The 24566-nt window shown below is 50.8% G+C and overlaps 1 protein-coding gene across 2 annotated transcripts in view; it reads right to left on the reverse strand.

Moving 5' to 3' along the window:
* MYO18B (myosin XVIIIB) overlaps positions 1 to 24566 on the reverse strand; it is a 173058-nt gene that overhangs the window by 120273 nt on the left and 28219 nt on the right. For both annotated transcript variants that reach the window (XM_036354082.1, XM_036354081.1), the window contains exons 12-17: positions 21829 to 21973; positions 9434 to 9607; positions 7305 to 7395; positions 5154 to 5346; positions 3890 to 3970; positions 2337 to 2484 (exon numbers count right to left, since the gene is read on the reverse strand). In XM_036354082.1, coding sequence (XP_036209975.1) covers positions 2337 to 2484; positions 3890 to 3970; positions 5154 to 5346; positions 7305 to 7395; positions 9434 to 9607; positions 21829 to 21973 — 832 coding nt within the window. The remainder of the gene's footprint in view (positions 1 to 2336; positions 2485 to 3889; positions 3971 to 5153; positions 5347 to 7304; positions 7396 to 9433; positions 9608 to 21828; positions 21974 to 24566) is intronic.

Consider the following 24566-nt stretch of genomic DNA (forward strand, 5'->3'; position numbering starts at 1 on the left):
ATGGGCATCTGGGGCCTCACAGGAAAAGAAGAGGGGCCCACAGATTAGGCAAACCCCCTCCTGTCCCAGTCACGCCCTACAGGACACTTTCTTCTTCTGGCCCTACTTTCTGTCTCTTTTGTTCAAAAGTCAAGATGCAGAAAGCATTCCATCTGAGGAATCGTTTCATCTGCTTCAGGACCATTGGGTTTCCGCACCTTCATCTATCCGGTACCAGGAGTCACTGTCCTCACTGTGCCAGCGCTCTGGGTGCTGTGACTACAGAGGCGGCCAGCCCAGTGCTGCCTGATGCCCCTGGTGATGGTTGCCATGGAGCAGAGGGGAAGGGAGATGAGCACAGGCAGGTGGGGGTCATTATTTTACACAAGGTGGTCAGGCAGGTCCCTACGACCCGAAGGTGAGGGAGAGATGCATACTGATGTGTGACGGAAGAATGTTCCCGGCAGAAGAGACAGCCGGCACAGGACCCTGAGGTGGGGATGTTTAAGGGGCAGCTGAGAGAGCAGTGTGATTGGAACAGAGCGAGAGAGGAGAGGGGAAGGGCAAATGGCAGATTCTTCGGAGGCCCTGCCTTGGTGCAGGCACCAGGGAGTCAGCAGAGAACACACAGGCCTGCGTCCTGCACCCTGGGGGCTCCCGGGATGTCCGAGGGCCATGAGGAGCAAGTACACAGATAACAGCGTCCACAGTCCTGGAAAGGGCCCTGAGGGAAGTGACCAGGGAGCTGTGATGGGACAGCGTGGCTGGGAGGGGACAGCTCAGGCAGCGTCGGGGAGGGCTCTGCGGCAGGGCTTTCTGGACAGCGAGCTGCAGGGGAAGGATGTACAAACGCTTCTTGGCCCACATGAGCTCATCTGCCCTCACTCCAGTCCCCTGGGAGGCGACTTCCCAGAAGCCACACACATTACAGTGAAGTCAGGGAGCGGGATCCAACCCAGGTCTCTGTGGACAGAAGCCTGGGGAGCTCTGAACAGCTCTGCCTCCTGGCTGTTCTGCATCTGGGTGTGGCTCCTCCTCCACCGCCACACCCCAAAAGCCCCATGCCTGCCCGGCCCGTGTGGTTGAGTTGTGGAGCATCCACCTATGAACCAGGAGGTGACAGTTCGATTCCCGGTGAGGGCATATATGTAATTATATATATATAAACCATATATATTTAGATATTTTATAAATTGTATAATTCTATGTAATTGTATTTCATGGCTGTGTTGCTATAAAGACAAATAGATTACTATTAATAACACATGCATGAACTGTCTTACTTTCCTGTGGCTGCCATAACGAAGTACCAACGCTGAGTGGCCTAAACAACAGAAATACGTTTCTCAGAGTGCTGCAGCCATCAGATGCTGCTTACAAATCTTGTCCTGGCCCTGGCAGGTGTGCTCAATGGTTAGAGCATCGACCCTCACACATATGTAGGTTGTGTGTTCGATTCCTGGTCAAGGGCATATACCTGGGTTGTGGGTTTGCACCCCATCCCTGGTCAGGGATCGTGCAGGAGGTGACTGGTCAATGTGTCTCTCACACTGATGTTTCTCTCTCGCTCTCTCTCTCTCTCTCTCTCTCTTTTCTCTCCCACTCACCTCCCTTCTTCCACTCTCTCTGAAGAAGCAATGGAAAAATATCCTCCGGTGAGGATTAGCAAAACAAAAAAATCATGCCCTGATGTGAGAGTGAGATGCTGCATGAATGTCTGGACAGGGGCCTCGGCTGGTCCCCTTGGGGTAGAGGCTCCCGCAGCCTGAACCCAGAGGATGGCGGCTCTGAGCGCTGCCTTATTTCTTTCTCCAACCCTTTCCCCAATTTCTCACAAACCACTCCCATCAGACATGCACCCCAAACATGTCATTGAAATTACTCTTGTCTCAGTAGCCAATGGCCTCCATGTGGCCTAGCCAGTGGCCAGCCCTCAGCCACACCTCACTTGACCTCTTAGCAGCTTTGATTTGGTTCGTTCACATTCTCCTGGCTTCCCTCCTGCCTTCCTAGCCACTCTTCCTCAGTCTCCTTTGCCGATCACTCACCTTATCCCCGGCCCCTTGACATTGGAATGTCCTAGGGCTGAGTCCTTGACCACTTTCTCAGCCAACCCTCATTCCCTTGGTGACCTCAAGAGGAATTGAGCCGCATGAGGCCGGTTCACCACAATATAGCACAGTATCCAGCACACAGTAGCTGCTCAATACATTCGCTGGATACACAAATGAATGAGCACATGAATGAATGAAAGCATAAACAGGCACCTCAGACCCTGCCCTGTGCAGGCCTTATCAGGGCTTTTTCTGCTGCTGACAAGGACAGATTCCAGCTCCCAAGCTCCCTCACTCCCTTACCTTCAGCACCAGCTCCTTTCTTCTCGAAGGCTGCACAGAGACGCTCCAGCACCACACTGTCACTGGAGCCCTCCACCCGGACCTCCTCGTCCAGTACCCAGAAAAGGCCCTTGGCATCCGCAGCACCTCCTCCAGGTGGTAGGCGGACCTGGCGCGAGATCCGTGATACACTGAGGAGCCCTGATCCCCAACAGATGCCAGTCCTGGGCTTCTCTTCCCCCTTCAGGAGTCAGGGGGGCTGAACCCCAGGCATCGTTACTCAAACATATGGCCCGGACCCATGCTTCCATTCATTACCACTCACCCCAAAACCACAACACTAACAACGCACCTCTAATCTCATTTCCTGTGATTTTGGGCAACTCGCTGCACCTCTCTGAGCCTCATTTCCTCTAATGTAAAGTGGAGGCTGGCGGTACCTTCCGCAGAGGGCTGTGTGAGGAATTCACACAGGAAAGCGCCGTGTAAATGACACATTTCTAGATACACATGCGGCTATATGTATGTGTGCACAGTCCAACATGAAAGGATTTAATCCATCCTCATCGCTTCCTCCTAGAAGTCTTTAGATTTTTTAAAACTAAAATCCTGAGGCGGGAGGAGAAGTGCCCAAATAATGTTTCCAAGGAGATGGTGAACCTGGTTCAATAGCACAGACACGGAATTTTAAATCTAGCCCCGAGCTTGAGACCACCCGGGCAATGCTTATAATTCTGCACGTGGGAAACAGAGGGCGGGGGCATTGAGGGGCTTATCTGAGGGCCCGTGATGAGCTGACATAACCAATAACCACGCTGAGTGGTTAAGGAGGAAATGTGATACATACGGTGGCCCTGATGACAGGGACAGGGACTGTGGGGCCTCCCAGGACGTGAGGATTTCAGTGCTAAAGCCAGCAGGGTCCCCGGCACATCAGGACAGCAGGCTTCCCTAACTCGGAAACACTGACCCACACTCCTCAGAGGCCCCTAGAGAAGGGACATGTCCAGGCCACATGGAGAGACATGGGCAGAACCAGAAATGGGCCCCAGGCCTCCTGCCCTTCACCTTGCCCTTCTCTGTTGGGGTCAAAAGCGACAGCCAGCACATCCTCGGAAGGCAGCTGTTCCCAGGCACCGCCCCGGCATCTGGGGACACCATGACCCTTCTCTCCTCACTGCCGTGGTCGTTCCTCCAGGACTGCCCCTTCCAGGGTGGGAATATGACAGGGAGATGGAACCAGCCAGAGAGGTGCCAACAAGCTGCATAAGCAGGTGAATGGCTGGCAGGGCTCACGAACAAGGGGGCTTTGAGGGGACGGTGCAGCCCACTGTGAGCCAGGAGAAGCCTGGGAGCCCACCCTGCCTGAATGGATACAGGAAGGAGGGAAAGGGTAGTCTGTGCTATCAAAGGGCAGGAGAAATTCCACCTGCAGGACACCTACTAGGTGCCAAGCACCCTGCCAGGTGCAGAGAGCATTCACAACTCGTAGCTTAAATGATCAAATCTGTAAGTATTTCCACTGAAAGGCCTCGTGGTGTCCGAGAGCCCTGGTTTGCTGGGCCCCATGTTACCTGGGAGGGATGCTGATCCACAATGGCCACCGTGGTCCCCGGGGATGGCTCTGGGAGGTCAAACTGCACGGGAAGGCCTTCCTGGAAAGTCACAGAAATTCAAGGTCAGTTCCATCCATGAGTCGAACGAATGGGATAGAAAACTGCTGGAAGAGGCAAGAGAAGTAAGGACTTTCCTCACCCCCAAGACCAGAAGAGCTGCTCAGGCAACCCAGAGACTTGTAAGCAATAAAGAAAGGTTATTTTTAAAGCCAATGTGTTTTCAGGGAGTTTATTAGGTCGGGTTACCATGGCAAATGGTAACTGATACAAAAGTATTATTTCTATTTTACATGTGAAAAAAATCGAGGATCAGAGAGGGTGAGTGACTTTCCTAAGGCCACACAGCCCATGAAGGACCGAGTTCAGACCCCAGGTCTCATCAATGTCTTTTCTTTGAGATTTATCCATGTTGATGCTTTTGTTTCTTGCTCTGCGGGCTCCAACCAAAGAAATGGAGGTAATTTGAAAAACCCATTACCTATTGAAAAAAAATATATATGGGCATTTCTAATATTTTGCCCTTAGCATTTGCTGGAGTAAAGGGGTCTCCTTCGGGGAGGAAGGAGGGAGCAGACCTCCAGGTGCTGGCAATGCTCCACTGCCCACCTGGGTGGTAGGTGCGTGAGTATGCTCGTTCGGAGCAATCCACTGAGCAGCTCACTTCTGACTTATGTGCTTTTCTCGTGTAGCTGTTGTATCTCAATATAAACTTTGTTTTCTAGTGAGAAAAGGGCTGGCAGGAACAAGCCTGCACGCATTTCCCGGTTCACACCCAGAGTCTCTCTAGGTGCCTCCTAGAAGGGGACTGGCATCTGCCACTCTAGGATGTTGCCACACTAGGATCCGAAGAGCACACCCACTTTAACCCAGCAACACTGAAAAGGGCTTTCCACATCGGGGAAGATGCAAGCTCAACGTCAGGGGAGGATTTAGCTTCGGTGAGGTGGCAAAGAGGAACGTTCATCTCAAAGAAGGGGCAGCTGTGGGAGCAAGGCCTGGGGAACCCCACGTTCCTTGGTGTCTCTGGACTGAAGGGACAGGGGGCCATGGATGGAGGCTGGGAACAAGGGAGAAGGGGGCGTGGCAGAGGCCTGGGAGCCAGGCCTGGAGTTAGGGTTTTTTGTTCAGCGATGAGCCAAACAGGATGCAATCAAAGGCTACGGAGGACCAGGGCTCACACCGTCCACTGCACCCTGGTGAAGGCCCCCTCCGCCTGCCATACCTCCTGGTAGCGCTCCAGCATGGAGGCGAAGGTCCGCTGGTAGAAAAGCAGCTGCAAGCGCTCGTGGGTGTAGTTGTGGCACAGCTCCTCGAAGGTGGCGGCCCGGTCCTTGCCCTGGTGCCGGGGGTTTTGAAAGCCCGGAGAGTCCACCACCATGATGGAGGCCATGGAGAGGTGACGGGAGGAGAAAGATCTGGGGAGAGAGGGGAAAGGTCCCAAGATGACATGGCATCTGAGAGCCCCGGTGATCCAAGCCGCCAATGCCGTCACAAAGATGGAGAAACTGAGGCAGTGTGCTGCGTGGTTTTGCAGATCCAAAGGCTCTACTTTCAAAGCCAGGCTCACCACTTACAGGCTGTGTGACCTGGGGTAAGTTACTTAACCTCTCTGAGCATGGATTTCCCCAACTGTTGAAATGACGGTAGGATGATCCCAAGGACTGTGGTAGGAATCAAAGGAGTTCATGTTTGGCAAGTGCCTCCCGCGGATACCTCAGGCCTTCAGGGAATGTCCTCCCCACCAGGCCCAGAGGGGAGGGAGGACTTGCTTCAGGTCCCCTGGCAAACTGCTATAAGTTAGGACTAGAGCCTCCTTTTCTTTCTTAGTAACACATCGCAGTAGAAAAAGAATTTTGTTCAGTGCCTCTGTTTATAAAGTTCCTTCAAGCCATCACCGCCGTGGATCCTCTTGACCAATCTATCACAATGGACAGAGGAGGGATTATTTGCATAAAAATGCAGGAGCTAAAAGACTTGGGAGATGGTCCCATGTGGGCTCCAACCCTCGCTCTGCAAATGAGGGGCTGTGTGTCTTGGAAAAGTTGCCCAACCTCTCTGAGCCAGCCATGGAAGAGAGAAGGTGGAGCTGAACTCAGAGAGCTGTCGGAGGCTTGGAGATGAGAGCTGTGAACACAAGGTCAGTGCAGGGAAGTGCCTGGTGAACACTATTGCATCTGCTCTTATCATCAGCACGACCAGCTCCACTTCGAAGGACCCTTACTTTGAACCTCAGCTCCTCCCTGTTACTTGCCGAGATGTTCCATCTGTAAGATGGGCCAGTGAGATCCGTCACTGCATAGTGATGCGTGAGACTGTCAGTTAACACTTGAAGAGTGAAACAACTGCCAGGGGCTGATAAATGGTGGCTGTGGGTACTGTTACCACCAACGCACCCATCGATGCACCTATTTAATGGACGTAGCCCCAGAACAAACCATGAAGCAACTGCCCTCCATGGGCTGAGGCAGCTTCCTTGGTCGGCAGTTCATTTTCTGCCCCCAGTACTCCTTGCTCTAAGCGAGCACAACCCCCTTGGCTTCTATACTGGTCTCAAGTGGTAATTATTCCAGGAGCGGGAGAGGGAGTGGATTCTGTGTCCTGGTGACAATGGAGGACCCCAGCTGCGCTGTTGCTACGCACCAGCCTCAGGCCCTTAACAGGATGTCAGAAGCCCAATTACACCTCCTTTCACAGAAGAGGGAGGCACTTGCCTGGGTTCTGGGCCCGCACCACCGGAACTGCTTAAAGATTTCCAAGGGCGGGCTCTGAGCTGGCTCATCGCAATAGGAAACAGAGGCTACGACACCTGCAGCCTTGCAGGCACACATCCTGGCCCACTTGGAAATTATCCCCTGGAGCTTCCCCCTTCCCAGCAGGAAATTTTAGAAAAATAAATGGATAGGGGCACTCTGGTGGGTTATTCGAAGAAAGCTGAAGGTACAAGGGGGAATACAGTCATCTCATCTGTACAATGGGCTGATGTGAATATCAAATGATACAGAGAAGTTGGATTAAACAATTAATGCAGGCCCTGGCCCTTAGTAGATACCCCAGAATCATTAGCTTTTACTGTTGGTGTTTAGGATCTTGATTAGGAAGAGTTACTTAATTTCCTTATTTCTCTGAATCCTCACAGTGACCCTGGGGATAGAGCTCTTTTGCATGTGCAGAAGGAGAAATCAGAGAGGCGCACTGATTTGCCAACATCACACAGCCAGTGGGTGGCTGAGGTGGCATTTCAACCTGACACTGAGTGACTAAGAAAATCCACTCACCAGCCCCCAAATCCCCTACTCTGCTTATCTGTCCAGGCTGGGGCTCATTGTGTACCTGCAAAGAGGCTGGCTTTGTGCCAAGGAATGGCTGCAGTTACCTGTTGATGAGTGAGACCACGGCAGCAAAAAGCTCTTGGTACAGGCCTGAGGCCATCCCCTCCACACACTCCACACCCGTCATCTTTAGCCCTGGAATTGGAAAGAGGAAAGGGTCAGGATCACCACTGGCCTTAGAGATTCCCCTTCCCTCACACACCACCCCCACCTCCATCTCCCCACGGACGTCGCATACCCATGTTCTTAGGACCAAGTGTCTTATCAGGATCTCCAGGATCCTGCTCATCCCTCAGGGCTCAGCCCAAGGTCACCTCCTCAGGGAAGCCTGCCTTGATCAACACTCCCTTACGCCAATTCCTAGCTCTACCTTGCTTCTTTTTAAAATTAATGTAGAGAGGTATTATTGACATACAAAAGGCTCTGCCTTCCTATTTTATACACCCTGGTGAATTTGATAATAAGTATACATCACCATAACCATCACCTCTAAAAGCTTCCTCCCCCTCTGTGTGTGTGTGTGTGTGTGTGTGTGTGTGTACGTGATAAAAACAGTTAACATTAAGACTTACCCTACAAAAAAAAAAGTTCATTACATAACACAGCATTGCTAACTACAGGTACTATGCTGTACAGTTGACATACTCACCTCCTATCATCTCACCCCTCTACTCGGTCCTCTACTCTCCAGGATGCATTCATCCTGCATAAGGGAAACTGCGTACCCTCTGGTCAAGATCTCTCACTCTCCCCGCCCCAGCCTTTGGTCACCACCATTCTACTCTACGGCTCTGGCGTTTTCAGATTTCTGATGTAAGTGGGATCATGACGTACATTATTCAAACGTGCCATTTGCTACAGCATGGAGGAACTGCGAGGGCGTTAAGCTCAGTGAAAGGAACCAGACAGATCTACGCTGCTTCCCCAGCACTGACACAGCATGTCCTCAGGTGAGCTTATGTTATCCACCTGTGTGGCCCCTGACCCCGGGCTGGGAGTGACCCGAGGATGGGACAGTCTCTGGTTTGCTGGCTCCCAAACCCCCAGTGCCTGACACATAGTAGGAACTCTGAGGATGCTTGTTCTCTCTTTCGGGAGGGAAATTTGGCAATTTTCTATCAGACGCCATAAAATGTTCATATACTTGGACTTAATAGTGTCACTTGGAGGCTCTTATTCTAATGAAATATTCAGAGAAACGAGGATTTCTGGGTATAGATGTTCTCCTGATTGTTGATCAAATTGGCAAAAATCACTTTTTCAAAACAACTTAAATATCCAACAATAGCAAAGGGATTAATTTGTAGTCCATCCATACAAAAGAATGCTTAAAATGGGTAGAGAAGAATACTGAATGAGATGAAAAAGTGCCTACCTCCAATGTTAGGAAGAATAAAAAAGCTTACAAAACTATTAAGATACTTGTAGTCTCAATTTTGTTTAAAAACACACACACACACATACACACACACACACTCATTGGTCCCACAGAAATAGCCAGCCTTGGTTGGAGTGCATTGAACGGAGTGGGGTGAGGGGGTGAGGAGTTGGGGGGAGAGCAGAGGGTGTCAGATCACAGATCCCGACCCTTTAGATTTCTGGTTCCACCCACAGAATTGGAAACACAAGTTCCCAATCTGTATGCACCGGTGCCTAGAGAAATACTCCTGCTTGTACATTCCAGGCAGCCCGCTGCAGACCCAAAGCATTTCCCATCCCTCCTTTAACTTCACCCCCAACCTGGGCCGTTGCTAGGCAACCCACAGCCTCCCAGCATCTCTCCTAAACCTGCCAGTCCCCTGCCTGCTTAACATCTACCCTGGAGACCTCAGCCTGAGAGCTTGACTCAGCCTCACAAAACAGTGTGTGCACATGTCTCAGCATGTGTGTGTGCGCGCGCACACGTGTGTGTGTGTGTGTGTGTGTGTGGTGCACATTTTCGTGGTGTGTATGTCTGTGTACAAGTAGGTGGTATGTGTCTTGAACATGTTTGTGATTGCGTGAGAAAAACGCATGTTTCTATGAGTGTGTGCTGTAAATTTGTGTGCACCTGGAAAGCCTGCATGTGGTAGACCCTCGTTACATCCTTGGTGAACAGGTGAAGGAATGCTAGTATGTCCCCAGGAGCTGGCCCAGCGGGGACCCTGCCACCCAGAGAGGCAGCCCTTCCTACCTGAGCTGGTCTCCTCATCCTCGAGGCCCCGGCGGCTTGGTCCAGACGTCACTTGCTCGATTATCTGTCGCAGGTGGTGCTTGAAGGTGGCCGTGTTCAGCTCCTCATACTCACAGCCCAGGGCCTCAGCGGCGTGGTTTGCCCACTCAAACCTCATAAACTGCTTCCGGCCCACTGCGAGGGGGACAAACAGAAGTATGGCGGTGAGTCCTGGGCATGGGGTGGGTGGGCAGGCGTCCAAGAGAACCCGGGACTCTCGTACCTCCCACCCTCCAGCCACCTATCCTTAGCAGAAGCCTGAACACTGGCCCAGACCTGGGCCCCTAGCAGATGAGCCCTGGGCAGGGATCAGATTTCCCAAGAGACATGTTTATCCTACTTCCTTGACACTTGCATCCTTCACTCTTTGTAGGCAAATAGAAATATCATAGGGGACACTCTAAACGTGGAATTGGGGAATGGTGAGTAAAAGTATGATTTTTCTACCCACGTATTCACTTACCTATCCATCTACCCATCAGCCACTTCCTGCCATCCACGTACCTATCCATTCAACTACCCACTCAGCCACAACCCAACCATCTCACCATCCATTTATTCAACACATATTTACTCAGTTCCTACTGTGTGACAGGCACTGTGTTAGGCACTGGGAAGTCAATGATGAGCAAGACAGACAAAGCTTACAGTCTATGAGGGGATGAAACAATAAACAAGTAAATAGATAAGATAATTTCAGGGGATAAATTATAGTTATATTTTTTTCTCTTTGCTAAAATAAAACAGGGTGATGAGATGAAGAGAAACTGAGGGAGTTGCTAAGGATCTATGGTGGTCAGAAAGGGCTTCTACGGAGGCCGTGATATGAACTGGGTTATGAAAGATGAGAGGTACTGGCCACACAAGGAACCAGGAAGAGCTCTAGAGGTAGGAGGAGGAGGCAGTGCGAAAGCCCTGAGGCAGAAACCAGCATGGTGTGTAAGAAAAATGCCAAGAAGGCCAGGTGGCTTCGATATAAAGAGAGGAGAGGAGTAACCAGATGAGGCTGAAGAAGCAATGGGGAGCCACTCTATGGATGATCATAAGGACATTTAAGATCAGCAACAAAGATGTTGTATGACATAGGCAAGTCAACTGTTAAGGGAAAAGCAAACTGGAAAACCAACCCATGGTATGATGTGAACTGTGTAAATCACTCTAAGCTGCTGCAAAAAATAATAATAAGAAGAAACATCCGAATGTTAACAATTGCAGCTGAGTAGGGGGATTCTGTGTTTTCCAAGTTTCCTATACCGGCTGTATACTAATTTTGTAATCCATCCACATAAAAAAAATGAATTATTAAAACAAGTGACAGTACCATCCTTAAATAATTTTCTCCCATAGCTTATCTTCCCAAAAATGTGTTTCCATCTTTGAAATAAGAAACACAGCTGCCCACAGAGATTTCACGATCCATCAGAAAGAGATCATGGGGCCCAATTCTTCGAGCAGACACCTAGAAGAATCCGCCTGGTTTAAAGCTAAATTGGAAATCTGGAAAAAGACTTTATCCAGGACTTTGACGCCACGCGAAGAGGAGGAGCCCTGGCCCATCACTTGGGGCCACACATCACCACTGCTTTTCACTGAGGTCCTCCTATTGCCTGCTACTGCTGCCTCCGTTTTACAGATTATTCCCATTTTATTGATGATGAAACAGATATTCAGAGAGGTAACATGGCTAATCAAAAAGTCCTGCCACTTTCAAAAATGATAAAGAAGGTGAGGACGATGGTGGTGAGGGTAACGGTTACCACTCCTTCACCCCATTTTATTTGACATGTCATCTGTGTTCAGCTCATGGCTTTGGAGCCAGAAAGTTCTGGGTTAGAACTCCTGGTATGACTCGTGGAAAAGGCTCAATACGTGTTAGTTGTAGTTACTCATCATCATCATCGTCATTGTCATCAAATCGTCACAAGGGTTCCAGGAAGCAGTATTATTATTCCCATTTTATACATGAGAAAACTGACCCCGGAAAGTCACTGCAAATCAGACCAATACCAGGTGGAAAAACTACTTCCCCGAAGTCAGCCTTCCAATACCACCTGCAGCGAATGCTCCACATCCTTGTGATTCTAGAGACGACTTTCTTTTCAATGGATGCACTTATCCTTTTCACTTAAACACGCTGCAACAGGAAATGGTACAGCACGTACTTGAGAACCCATTTGTTGGAGAACGTCGTTGACAGAACGCGACCACCAGTTGACCCAGGACCTGGGCAATCGGAGGCTCCTCCCCCTCCCGTCCTTGGAATGTACCTTCTGCCCGCGTGCCCACACTGGGAGCTGCTCCAAGGCCCCAGCCTGGAGAGAGTGCAGTGTTGATGACAACATCTGGACTGAGTATGCACTGGACTCCTTAGGCCTCTATAGTAACGTTTAAGATTCTGGCAGGTGTGGCCGCCCAAGGCACACCTCACAGGCAGGTCCCCTATTAATCTGGCCACCTACCAATCAGGAGGGGTCTGCCTCTTCCTTCCGTCTCACCTTGCCCTCCGCATGCGGGGGACAGGGGGGAGCACTCTGCAAACCAGCACCATTATCAGTTGTCACAGACAGAAAGTAGAACTGAATACAACACGAGCACAAAAATATCATTAGAATCTCATTAGACACCGTTACCTGGAGCCAGAGGGCTGCTCTCTCTGTTAAGAAGAAAGAGAGGCATTAAAGGCTATTAGCCCTGAATGAGACTTTCTTCTTCCTGGGGGGGGGGGGGGGTTGACAGCAAATTAAAGAGGTGGTAGCTGTCGAGGCAGGCGATGTCCTGTCCCTCTCCTGCGCCGCCCCCCTCCCGTCACTCTCTAAAACAGTCCCCCACATCCACCTGCAGTGACCTTCCATCTGAAAGGAGGAGCAGGGAATGGATGCAGCAGAACTCTAAATCCTGCCTAATTTAAGGGGCATATTTCCAAATACAAAGAACAGAATCTCGCTGCTGAAATCCAGGAGGCGCACAGGGAACTTGACCAAGAAAATGCATCGTCTGCTCCCACCTCCCCGAAGGCTGGGCCCTGCACTACATCCAGCCGCGGGTTCCTCTATGTCAGCTCACACATGGTTCAGCTCTGTGGTGGGCTTCCACCCACGCGATCTCGGGATCCTCTCCCTCTTCTTCTGCGAGCATCACATAAAACAGTGATGGCGAACCTATGACACTCGTGTCAGAGGTGACACGCGAACTCATTTTTTTGGTTGATGTTTCTTTGTTAAATAGCATTTAAATATATCAAATAAATATCAAAAATATAAGTCTTTGTTTTACTATGGTTGCAAATATCAAAAAATTTCTATATGTGACACGGCACCAGAGTTAAGTTAGGGTTTTTCAAAATGCTGACACGCCGAGCTCAAAAGGTTCGCCCTCACTGACGTAGAGCATGCGATGCTGGCCGGTATGAAGGCTCTCTGGTGCCCCATGCGTCACCCCTCCTCTGTCTCACCCACCGAAGAAAAAGAATCAGAAATGCCCAACAGGATTACAAAGACGACCTTAATATCTTAACGTCAGCCAAGCAGCTCCCCCAGGCCAGGTACTGAGCTGAGCCCTGAGCACCCACGGCCTCACCGAATCCTCCCTGCAGCCCTGTGAGGTCAGGGTGACTTTCCAGGGTCATGCAGCTGGTAAGCAGCAGAGGCAGGACTTGAACTCGGGCCTCCTGGCTCCAGCACGCAAGACCCTAAGCGTGGCGTCATGCGGAGGGGCATCCTCTCGTAAGGGGGCACTGACTCAAAGTCATAGTCGGAGGTGAAAAACCAAGTGCCCTTAAAGTTGCCCTTGAAAATCTCCTAAGCTGCCCATGACGTACAGTGTGCATCCACAATCCCAACACAGCCAGCTGCTGTCCCTCTGGAGGCAACGGGCGGCTTGCCTTCAGGGGCCGTGACCGATGCAGAAATACGTGTCTGCAGCCCCTGGCCTCACTTTCCCTTTGCAGGTCTGGCTGTGTTTATGTAAATACGATGCATATGTGATAGCACTGCCCACCCTTGAATCTGTTTCATATGAATCTGTTTCATAAAATGATTAGCAAATAACAGTTCTATTATTCTTAGTGGCTAATGGTCCGTGCATCCCACCATGCCACTGGTGGAGGAGGTGGGGGAGGCACACCTGAGTGCGTCTACGCTGCGGGGGAGGATGGTGGTGTGACCTTGGCTGATCTCCCAACGGCCTTGCAAGGTCTGCGGGCTGAGTGTTAAGCCTGATTCTACAGTAGAGGCCACTGAGTCACAGAAACGGATACAGCCCAGCGCTAAGTCTCACGGCATCTGAATAACTGAGCTACAACTCGATTCTAGGTCCCCAGAGAGCGTGAACAAAGGAGAAATGGGGAAAAGAGAAAAGAAAGGACCCTGGAAAGGAACGCCACTTCATTTTCTGAGCTGCTCAGATCCACCTGCAAAGGCAGGCTGTGTTTCTCTTTCCCTTTATGCTCGACACAAAGAGAGACGGAGAGAGGGGAAAAAATAACATGACTGTTGTCCCCTGTGCGCCATGAGTTCAATTGCTATCAATTACTGTGGCCTCCTGTATGTATTAATAACCAAGTTATTTCTCCTTCCAACAATAGCCGTGCTGGTGCTGACTTACTGAACATTAGGTGACTTATTTATAATGCTGGTCCATTGGTTCGCATTGCCTCACACTGAGGCTTACAATTCAGAGCCCCGGGAGGAGGGGGCCACCTGCAGGGAAGAGATAAGCCTAAAAGGCTGTAGATGCTACAAGAAAAGGCAGCGCTCCAGAGACGGACTTCCAGGGTTCACATCCCACCTGTCTCCACTTTGCACCTCAGTTTCCTCTTCTGTAAAATGGGCATCTACCCCCCCCCCCCCCACGGAGTTCCTGAGAGGCCTCAATGAGATCACTTAGCAAAGGACCTGCCCGTTAAATTCTGATCCCATTCAGATTTCTGCCCAGGGACATCCAGCAAATTCCTATTGGAAAGTGTAACCCTCTCAGAGGCAAGAACTTCAAGTCTCTTCCTGCTTCTTAGGACTTCTTCCTGTTCCCACTGCCCCCAGATGCCATGCTGCCCCACAAATCGTGGCCTATTGTTCCACCTGCCACGCCTGGGAGAAAGCTGCCATCTGCCCCAGGGTCTTTGTTCGTCTGCACCAAGGGTCCTCAAACTACGGCCCGCGGGCCACATGCAAATACAAATATTGTATTTGTTCCCGTTTTGTTTTTTTTCTTCAAAATAAGATATGTGCAGTGTGCATAGGAATTTGTTCATAGGTTTTTTTTAAAACTATAGTCTGGCCCTCCAACGGTCTGAGGGACAGTGAACTGGCCCCCTGTTTAAAAAGTTTGAGGACCCCTGGCACAGTCAGTGCTCCCTGCAAGGCCTGGTCAACAAGCATCTATCAACTGCTGCTCAGCTGCTCATAAACAAACAGGAATCACTGCCCACAACCTGGCAGCTGGTGAGACAACACAGAGACCACTCCCAGGGCTCTGGGGACCATGAGCAGGTGTTCTGGAAGAAGTCGGCTTGCTGAACAAATCAGTTAGGGCAGCATCCGATTAAACGAAGCAAAACGGGCTGCATTCCTGCAGGACTTCTCAGAGCTTTGAGTGTGCCAATGTGCATTGCAAATTTACAAGAGGGGAGCCTGGGCAGGGGGTCTTCAGAACTAATTTGATCTCACCTATCTGTGCCTCAGTTTTTGTCTCTGTAAAATGGGGTGACTCCTCTCCCAAAGGGTCATTTGCAAGATAAAAAAGAGACATTGGGTGTGAAGCTGCCTGGGAGTGTCCCCAAGGAGGGGATCCACTTAGAGGAGGAAAGTCATCATGGAGACCTCAGCCAAATGGGGTCACCATCACTCGTCACTCAAGAGGAGACTGTAGGAGCAAAGACTTGGGGGTGGGACCAGTAACAAGTCTGTGAATGACTTGCCTGAGGCCACAAAGCTAGCAGGGCAGAAGCCAGGATCAAACCCCATCACCATCATTATAATCATCACCACAATCACCATATCCACCACCATCCCCATCATCATCACCATCACCATCATTACCACCATCACCACCACCACTACCATCATCACCACTACCATCACCCTCATCACCATCACCATCACCACTACCACCATCACCACTAACATCCCCATCATCATCACCATCACCACTACCATCATCACCACTACCATCACCCTCATCACCATCACCACCATCACCATTAGCAGTGCTGTTATGCTCTGTCTCTGAACGATGAGTCCAGACAATTCACACTAGAGTTTTCACTGAGCCACTGCTCTCTCTCCACCAGCAACAGGTTAATGGAGTCCCTGGTGATCAAGGCTGAGAGACCCCAGAGAGCATCGAGGTCACCCCCGTTGGGAATGTCCTTTCTCCTCTGACCATCAGTTTCCTGATCTGTAAAACGGGATAATTGTACCTTCCCCAAGGGGTTGTTGAGATGGCCAAGAACTTAGTGCCTAGCAATCAGCACTGGATAAATGTTAGCTGCTCTGTGGGAAACAGAGGCCGAGAAGATGGGAGAGGACTTCGTAAGGCCAGCCTGTGAGTGAGTGGCTTGGCCAACCTGAAACCCGGTCGCTGCCCTTGTTCCAGAGGCGCGGGGCTGCCGGAGAGTGCCGCCTTTTAGCATCAGCCACTCCAGGGTTTTGCTTTTTTTCAAAAATATAATTGTTTACATCCCAGAGCAGCCATTTCAGCTTAATGAATGAATTCAATATGCTTAGAAAACACCGAATAAATCCTTGCTTGTGGCCCAGAATAGGCCTGGCTGCACCAGCTGTCGGGCAGGGAGCCAAGCCACCAGCTGGGGGAGGGCGGAGGCTGTGGGGTCTGTGGTTACAGGAAGGCAGGAGGGTGGGGCTGGGCTCAGGAGACAGGCTTCGGGGTTGCTGGGTCCAAGGACAGAGCAATGAAATCTCCAGGTTGTAGGGCCGAGTGCTAATCCTCTCTTACTCAGAGATCTGTGTCAGTCTTGAGGGGCCAGAGCAGAGGTCTTTATGTTGGTGCCTTGCTGATGGGAACATGGAGGCCCCAGGCCTTGCCCAATGGGGTTCCGCTGCCTGGAGCAATTTTTTCTCAGTTTTCGAGATTGAGCTCAAGGGTCCCAGGCCCTGGGGTGGGGCTGACCATTCTGAATGTGGGGTGTCTCCTGGCTAGGATTTTCTCTTGGCATCACCAATGCCCTTGTCTGGGTTCCTCTCCATTGATCAGACTGAAATCCTGTCTTGAAAATTGAGGTTGGTATCCCAGGACAGCTGAGGACCTGCCAACCAACAGGCATAGAAGAGAGAGAAGGAAGAAAGAGAGGAGAAAGTGGAGAGAGACTAGCTGAGACAGAAAGGAAGTGATAAAAGGAGAGAAGAAGGAAAGAAAGAGGGAGGAGAGGTGGAGGAAGATGAAGGGGGTTGGGCAGGAGGGGGCTGAGCCGAATAAACAGCAAAGGCCCAGGAGTCCAGAGACTCAGATTCCAGTCCCTGCATCTCTCCTGCAGCCTCGCTGAGCAAGTCCCTCCCCCTCCCTGGGCCTTGGCTCCTGCCCTGGACAAAGAGGGGCTCAGTCAGGCCTGCCAGTCTCAGCCCCTACTCAGCACGTGGACTCTGCAGCTCTGCAGGGAGGTCCCAGGACCGGGCAGATGGGAGGTGGTCCCTGGCTTCTGCCATCAGCGGGGAGGTCTCCCCGGGGCAGGTGAGGCTCTGGGGAGCTGAGCTTGCCATCTGAGGCCCTCTGCACAGAGGAGCCATCTCGCCCAGCCTGCAGCTGTCCTGCTTCTTCTGACTCAGTGGCTCTCAATGTCTCTTAACCCAGGGCCCAAAGAAAGAAGGCTGGTCCCACCAGCTGGGGCCCAGACACCAACCCTACTCCACGCTCCTGGGGAAAATGGAGGTGTGCGCTGAGCGCTGAGCACCTGGGACAGGTGTGCAGTCGTCTCATTAGAGCCAGGAAGCAGCTGGGGGGGGGGGGGGGGAGATGCCCCTCTCAGTTGCCGAGCACCAGATGGAGGACTGACCTCTGCTCCCCCGAGCCCTGCCTGCTCTATGTATAAAAACAAACGTGACATCAGAGAAGAAAAGAGAGGACAGGCCAAGCGTCTGTTTTGGAGTGGCAGACAGAGATGGCGGCCCCAAAGTGGAGGCCGCAGGTCCACTGTGAAGTGCCACGCCTTCCTCTGACCCTCAGTGACCCAGTGCACGGCAGGCAGAGGTCCAGTTTCCTGCCACTTAGAGCTGTGTGACCCTGAGTTAGTGACTGCACCTCTCTGAGCCTGGGTTTCTCCACCTACAAACAGGAATGATAACAGTAGTGCTTACTGTAGAGACTTGGGAGGGTTAAATGAGTCAACCCGTGTAAACGCCCAGGAAAATGCAAATGTTAGACTTCTGACCCAGCAGTTCCATGTCCAGGAAGCCACGCCTTCAAACCCTCCCTCATGGGCACAACCTCCACAGACAGGGATGCTCAGTGTGGTGGCTTAGGACACCAAAGAGCAGGAAGCGCCCTGAATGATTGGCAGGACTGTTACCTAGGCGGAGGCCCACCCACTCCAGGCAAGCCCTTGCCGTCCACAAAGAGAATCACGATGACCCCAAGTGCAAAGAGGCCAAGACTCGCTGTGAGATGAGAAGAGCAAACGGCGTAGAAATGGGGATGGTGTGGACCCATCTGTGTAAAGACACCAACCAAACAACCCACCAAATATTTGTTATGTGTGAAGTGTAGCCAAACGACATTTTAAAGGCCTGAATATAAGCCTATCATTTAGGTTGCAGTAATACACCCATCTCATTTCCTGGTGTTAATAACGTGCTAACTACAGCTGGGTACAGTGCCACCACGGAAAGCTCCCGGGGCTCCATGGACTGCTGTTCCGGCTTCCTGTGAGTCTGTAATTACTTCAAATCAAAACGTGGATCAGAGTCCCGGATAGTGCGAGTCAGTTGGTGGAGCTCAGTCCCGTGCGCTGAAGGGTCGCCAGTTTGGTTCTCAGTTAGGGCGCATGCCCGGGTTGCAGCTTTGATTCCGGGTTGGGGTACATGCAGGAAGTGGCCGATCAATGTTTCTCTCTCTCTCCCTCCCGTTCTCTCTAAATTGATAAAAATTTAGAAACAAATTTTAACAGGGAAAAATCCAGCCTGTCCAGGCAGTGACACTCTCCTGCGTGACCATGTCATGGTGGACCTGTCATATGCATCTGGCAACACCCATGGAATGTACAAGTCCAAGAGTGAACCCTTGTGTAAACTACAGACTTTAGTTAACAGCAGTGTATCCATATTGGCTCTTGCGTTGTAATAAATGTCACCTCTAAACATTAACAATGGCCGCCTCTGAGGACGCAGGGATCTGGGGGCTGAGGGGAGACGTTGTTCATTCTATATTCTTCTCTATTGTCTCCATTTTTCACAGGAAGACAACTTCGCAGTGTTGCATATGCAGTGGCTTTAAGACAATAAAGACAGTAAAACACTTTGCAAAGTGCCACTTGAATATACAGTCATTGCCTGATGTTGGTGGCATCACTGTTGCTATTCCCACTGGCCTTTGGCACACGGGGTCTTCCTCCAGCTCAGGGAGCAACTGGCCACCTCCTCCTATCCTTGGCTGGAGTGCCGTGGTTGCTAGATGTCGGGGTGCCCCCAGCAGAAAGCAGGGGGCTGAGCTCTTGTCATTATTGTCACTGTCTCTCCTTCCTGCAGGCCCCCCGGGGCTCCCCGGGTTACAGCCCCATCCATTTGGGGGCTGACATCTTTATTACAGCAGGCGGGGAGTTGCCGGGCCGACTGGCAGCCTCCCTTCATCAGCCCATTACGCGGCCCCGCGTTGGGTTATGTATGGGCCTGACTGCGTCATACATCAGGCAATGGGGTCAGCAGCAAGCAAAACGGCAAATTGAGTGAAAGACAAATGAATTAAACCTCCTACCAGCCTTCCGAGAAAAACGAAAGCAAAGCGACGCGGCCATCAAGGCAGGCATTGCTCATCCTTGTTACTCTTGGTTCTGAACGTTATTGTCATTTTTGTGACGTGATGATGGACAGCGGGCAGAGTGACAAATAGTCTCAGACTTCCGGGGAAAGTCCACATCATCCCTGACAGCGACAGGACCGCAGGGCAGGAGAGGATTCGAGACCCGCCTCAGTCAGTCTTGCAGACTCAAGCTTCACCAAGGAAAACCCCCCTGGATGGTGGACGGATGTTCTATTAATAACGACAGCAATGATAGCAATAATCATCACGATAGCAGAGCTTTATATAATGTATTTATAGTAAATGTTGTAAGCCTCCAGGACCCTAAGAAGCAGTCAGCATCACCCCCATTTTACAGGTGAGGAGACTGAGTCTCAGAAGTCAGGAGACTCACTAATGACGCAGGAGAACCAGAACTGAACACAGGTCACCCTGGTCCCGGAGGCCTGGCCTTTACCCCCGATTGTGAGCTCTCCTGCCTCTATTCTGCTCATCAGAATGACCTTCCAGATGGAGGAACAGAGACCAGAGGTTGAACGGAGATGGGAGGATTGGGTGGAAACTAGACGGAGCTGTTAGGAGTGAGGCAAAGATCCAGGCACCCAGAATGCGCCCAAGGACTGGGCCAGCTGGGCAGCCTCGTAGAGGAGAAAAGCAGAGGCTTTGGAGGAAGACAGGCACTGATTCTAACCTCAGCTCCACTATACAATGCTGTGTGACCCTGGCAAAGTTGCACAACCTCTCTGGGCCTCAGCATCCTGAACCAAAACTAGGGAATTCCTTCCCTACCTTCCTATCAGGGTTGCTGTGGGAATGAAGAGAGAACACAGGGAATGGGTGAGTGGCCCATTGCAAAGTCTAGGTCAGTGGAGCAATCTTTGCAGGAAGAGAGCCGAGGTTTCAAACCTCACCCTGAAACACTCCAGCTGTGTGATCTCTGTAAATCACACACCCTCTCTGAGCCTCCATTTTCTAACAACACACACACACACATACACACACACACACACACCCCACACACACACACCATGAGCCAAGTCCTGTGCTCCACATGTTTTGGCCTTGACTCACTTGATCCCCACAATAAGCCTACAAAGTTGGTGCCATCATTAACCCATTTTATAGAGGAAGAAACTGAGGCTGAGAAAGGCCAACCCAGGATTCACACCCAGCAGGCCGAGTCCCGACGCCTGCCCATGGCGTTCTTCTTCCTCACCAGATTATTGCATGAATCTCATTGGCTCAAAAAGCATAAAAATAGGATCGGGGCTCTCGAAATAAGTTAAGGAAGCCAGGCTCTCTGAAAGGAGATCATTAAAAAACACACACACCCTGATTAATGGAATATTTCAAAATGATCTGTTATGACACAAAGCGAAGACATTTATATATGACTTTGAAATTCTTAATAGCTGATTTTAGAGCAACCTATTATGAAATCTTCCAAAGCAGAATATATAGTAAGTAAATCATCAAGCAGGCCTCCCAGGCAGACTGACGGCAGCTCCTCTTAAAGTAATTTATATGCTAGGATGGGGGGAGGCTGGAGGAATTATCGCCATAATCATGTATTAATAAAATATTTATAAATATGACTTTCTCCTTTATCGTCACTGGTGGTGACAGGTATAAGTCAGGTCCCTGAGCCCACAGCAGAGGGGACGTCCCACCTGCCCAGGAGGAGGAACTGAGGCATCAAACTTCTCTGACAGGTGAATAGGTGGGGGTGAGGGGCAGGGCTCCCTTGGCCTCTAGTGGCATTGGAGGCAGAGAGGGTTCAAGTGCGACAACAGACATAGAAAGGCAGGTGCCATCTACTTGCAAGACTCGCTCTCTTCCTCAACCTGCAGAGTGCTGGAGGGAACGAGCCCATGTGAGCGGGGCCGCCTTGGGACCGTCGCCTACTCAGGCTCAACAACGCGATAACTGGGTACAGGCAGTGGGAAGCATCTCCCAGATGTCAAATAGAAGACATGACCTTTACTCTGTGGGCCTAACCTTCTCTCCCATGTTCTAGAGCCTCTCTGCTTGGTACAGTAGCCACTGGCTAGGTGTGACCATTTAAATTTGTGCTAATTAAAACTTAATGCACTTAAAGGTCACTTCCTCAGTCGCACTAGCTGCATTTCAAGTGCTCGGCAGCCACATGCGGGCAGTGGCTCCTGTGCTGGACGGCGCGGACAGAGAGCATCCCCATCACCGCAGAAGGTCCTACTGGCCGGCGCTGCTCTGGAAGGTTTGCTGGAGAAACCCAGCCACTGCCTTCTCCCTGGGCTTTGCCCAGCAGCTTCCCACAGAGCAGCCCCGGACACGCAGACGATGGTAGACTCCCCCCGCCCCATTTCATGGAGAGACAGCCAGCAGCTCAGAGGAGCGGGGCAGGAAGGACGTACCTTTGCAGGCCCCCGCTGCGCCCAGGTGGTAGATAGCTGCCAACACCCGCCAAATGGCTCGCTGCTCGCTCTCCGAAATGCCCAGCGTCGCCATGGCACCCTGGAGCTGGGCGAAGGCGGCCGCTGCCCTCTGCTTGTCTTCAGGCTGAGGGCAAAGGGAAAGAAGAAGAAAAAGAGCTCATCGTGGTGGAGAAAATGCAAACTCACAATGCGAAGCCACGCTCGGTCTCGGGGGAAGTGTGTGGTCACTTTTTGGCCACAATTAAGCCGAGGACGGTGGCAGTCATTTCTGTCTGACTTTGGAAGGCGATACGATTCTTATTCATTCATGTGTCCATTCAGCAGATTTAGCGAGGCTCTGCTCTGTGCCAGCCTCCGGGAAGGCAAAGATAAGCGAAACCCAGAACTTGACTTTGAGGGCCTCTCAAGGTAGAAGTGGAAAGAGATTTAAAAAAGCAACTCAGTGTGGAACAGGCTAAGTGGTAGGATACGGGTATACGTGGGGAGCTACGGGACATCGGAGGCAGGAACGCACTAATGAATCCCACCCAGGGGGGCCAAAGAGCATGTCACAGAAGATGAGACCGAACTGTGATTGGAGTTCGAAAGATAAACAGGCAGGGTTGACCCACTTCATGTAATAAAGGCCCTGAAACGTACAAGGAGCAACACGACGAACAAAGGAGATCTCTGGAGACAATAGATGGTCCTTGAACGTGGACACGGAACAGGCACTTTTGGAGGTGGGGCCAACAGAGAGGGGAGGAGCTGAGCATGGGGAGGCCTCCAACACAATATTAAAGGGCATGAGCTCTACACTCCAGCCTTGACTGGCAAATACACACCCCTCTCTACATGCCTGGACCTGTGGCAGACATCACTAATCGATCAAGATCCCACAGTAAGCCCGTGAGTCCAGCTTCTTTTCGGGACATCACCCCTTGCAGCCGCCACCGACTGAGCTACCGCAGCAACCGAAAGGGAACCTGTGTGCCACCCCCAGTGCGAGCGACAGGACACCTCCGAAGATTTTTAAGCTGGAGGAATGAGAAAATGACATGATCCGATGCTAATGGGTTATACAGCGTTATTTTTCTTTTTTAGATTTATGATCCCAATTATGTTTGATTGAATATTAAAATTAGTCTGAAACTCCCGCTCACACACCATCTGGCCAAGGAGACTCAGCCCAGAAGCCTGCAAGGCTGAGAGGAAGTAAGCTGGGGAGGAGAATTCTTTTGTCAGAAACCCACCAGCCCATAGTGAGGAACTGATTTGCACTTGGACAGAGCTCAGGTGATAAACTGTGGGCTGTTAAACCTGTCAGGTCCTTGAATTTGGTGGAGTCTGGTGCCCAGAGAGGGGGCGACGCTTGCCCAAGTCACACAGCAAATTAGTACCAGATACACAGGACTAGAATCAAGCTTTCCTGATTCTCCATCCAGACCACCTGTCCCATCCATTCGAGCCACTTCTAACTCGGAAAGAATCCTGTAAGGATCACTGACCAATTGGGACGACGTCAAAGCATGCAGGGACACTGAAAGATTCGCTGTGGAAACATTTCGATTAATAGCAAAAGCATGTTCCACTGATCCATCATATTTCCGGGCCACCACAGGACCACAAAATCCCTAGCAACCAGGAGCTCAACCTAGCAACCGCAGCTGCTCCACTGGAGCAAACAGAGGGAAGGAAGGCATCTTACCAACATGGTTATTTATGAGATTTCAAAGTAGCCGTGAAAGGGCACCAAAGAACAGTAGGAACACATTTATTATGGCTCCCACTGTCAGCCCTGAGCACTTGACTTTAAATTACAGCCAGACTCCGTCCTCTGTCACTTAGCTCATGTGAAGAGAAGAATGAGAAAACTTCCAATAAAGCTAATTTGCTGCTTTTTCTCTCCAGCCCCACCCCACGTCTCGGATGCGACTGAAGACATGGAGGGACAAAAATGACTAGGATCAGGAAGATGGTGACCATTCCTTAAACTTCTAGAGAGCCAACATCTCTGCACTGCGCTCTGATAAAGCCAGTCCTTGCACTGAACTCATGAAAAGAGAAATCGGTCAAATCAGTGAAATAAGTCAAATCAGAGCCCAAATGCCTATCCACGGGCGAATGATAGACAAAGGGTGGTACAGGTACGGAGTGCTACGCAGCAATGAAAAAGAACGAGCCACTGATACATGCAACCACATGTATGAATCCCACAGACCCAATGTGAGTCACGACTGTTGGGTACAAAAGACCAACACACTGCGTGATCCCATCTTTGTGGGCAAAACTAACCTACGGTTAGAGAAGTCAGGATGGTGATCCTGGGGTGGGAAATAAACCCCTGATGGGGAGGGGGCTGGAAGGAGCTTTCCTCAGGATGAGGAAAATTCTAGATCTTGATCTTGTAGGTTTAAGAATATAATCATCATCGAATTGTACACTTAAAATTAGGGCACTTGATACCTTTTACTATGTTTTACTCAACTAAAAAAAAAAAATACATTCAACACACAACATGCCCAGGGTTTATCTGATGCAATCAAAGACTCAAGGTCAACCAAAGGCTGCAGGTAATTTAGTGGGAAAAAAAAAAAATGAAATCCCAAATGTTCTGTCCACATTAAACTGGACTGTGTCTAGAGCACTCAGGGGCCAGGACTGGCGCTATGGGAGTCAAATGCTGAACACTGACTGGATTCAATGGCAAAATGGCAAAAGGAACGTCGGTGCCTGAA

The sequence above is a fragment of the Myotis myotis genome, unplaced genomic scaffold (genome assembly GCF_014108235.1).
Source record: "Myotis myotis isolate mMyoMyo1 unplaced genomic scaffold, mMyoMyo1.p scaffold_m19_p_20, whole genome shotgun sequence".
NCBI classification, from domain to species: Eukaryota; Metazoa; Chordata; class Mammalia; order Chiroptera; family Vespertilionidae; genus Myotis; species Myotis myotis.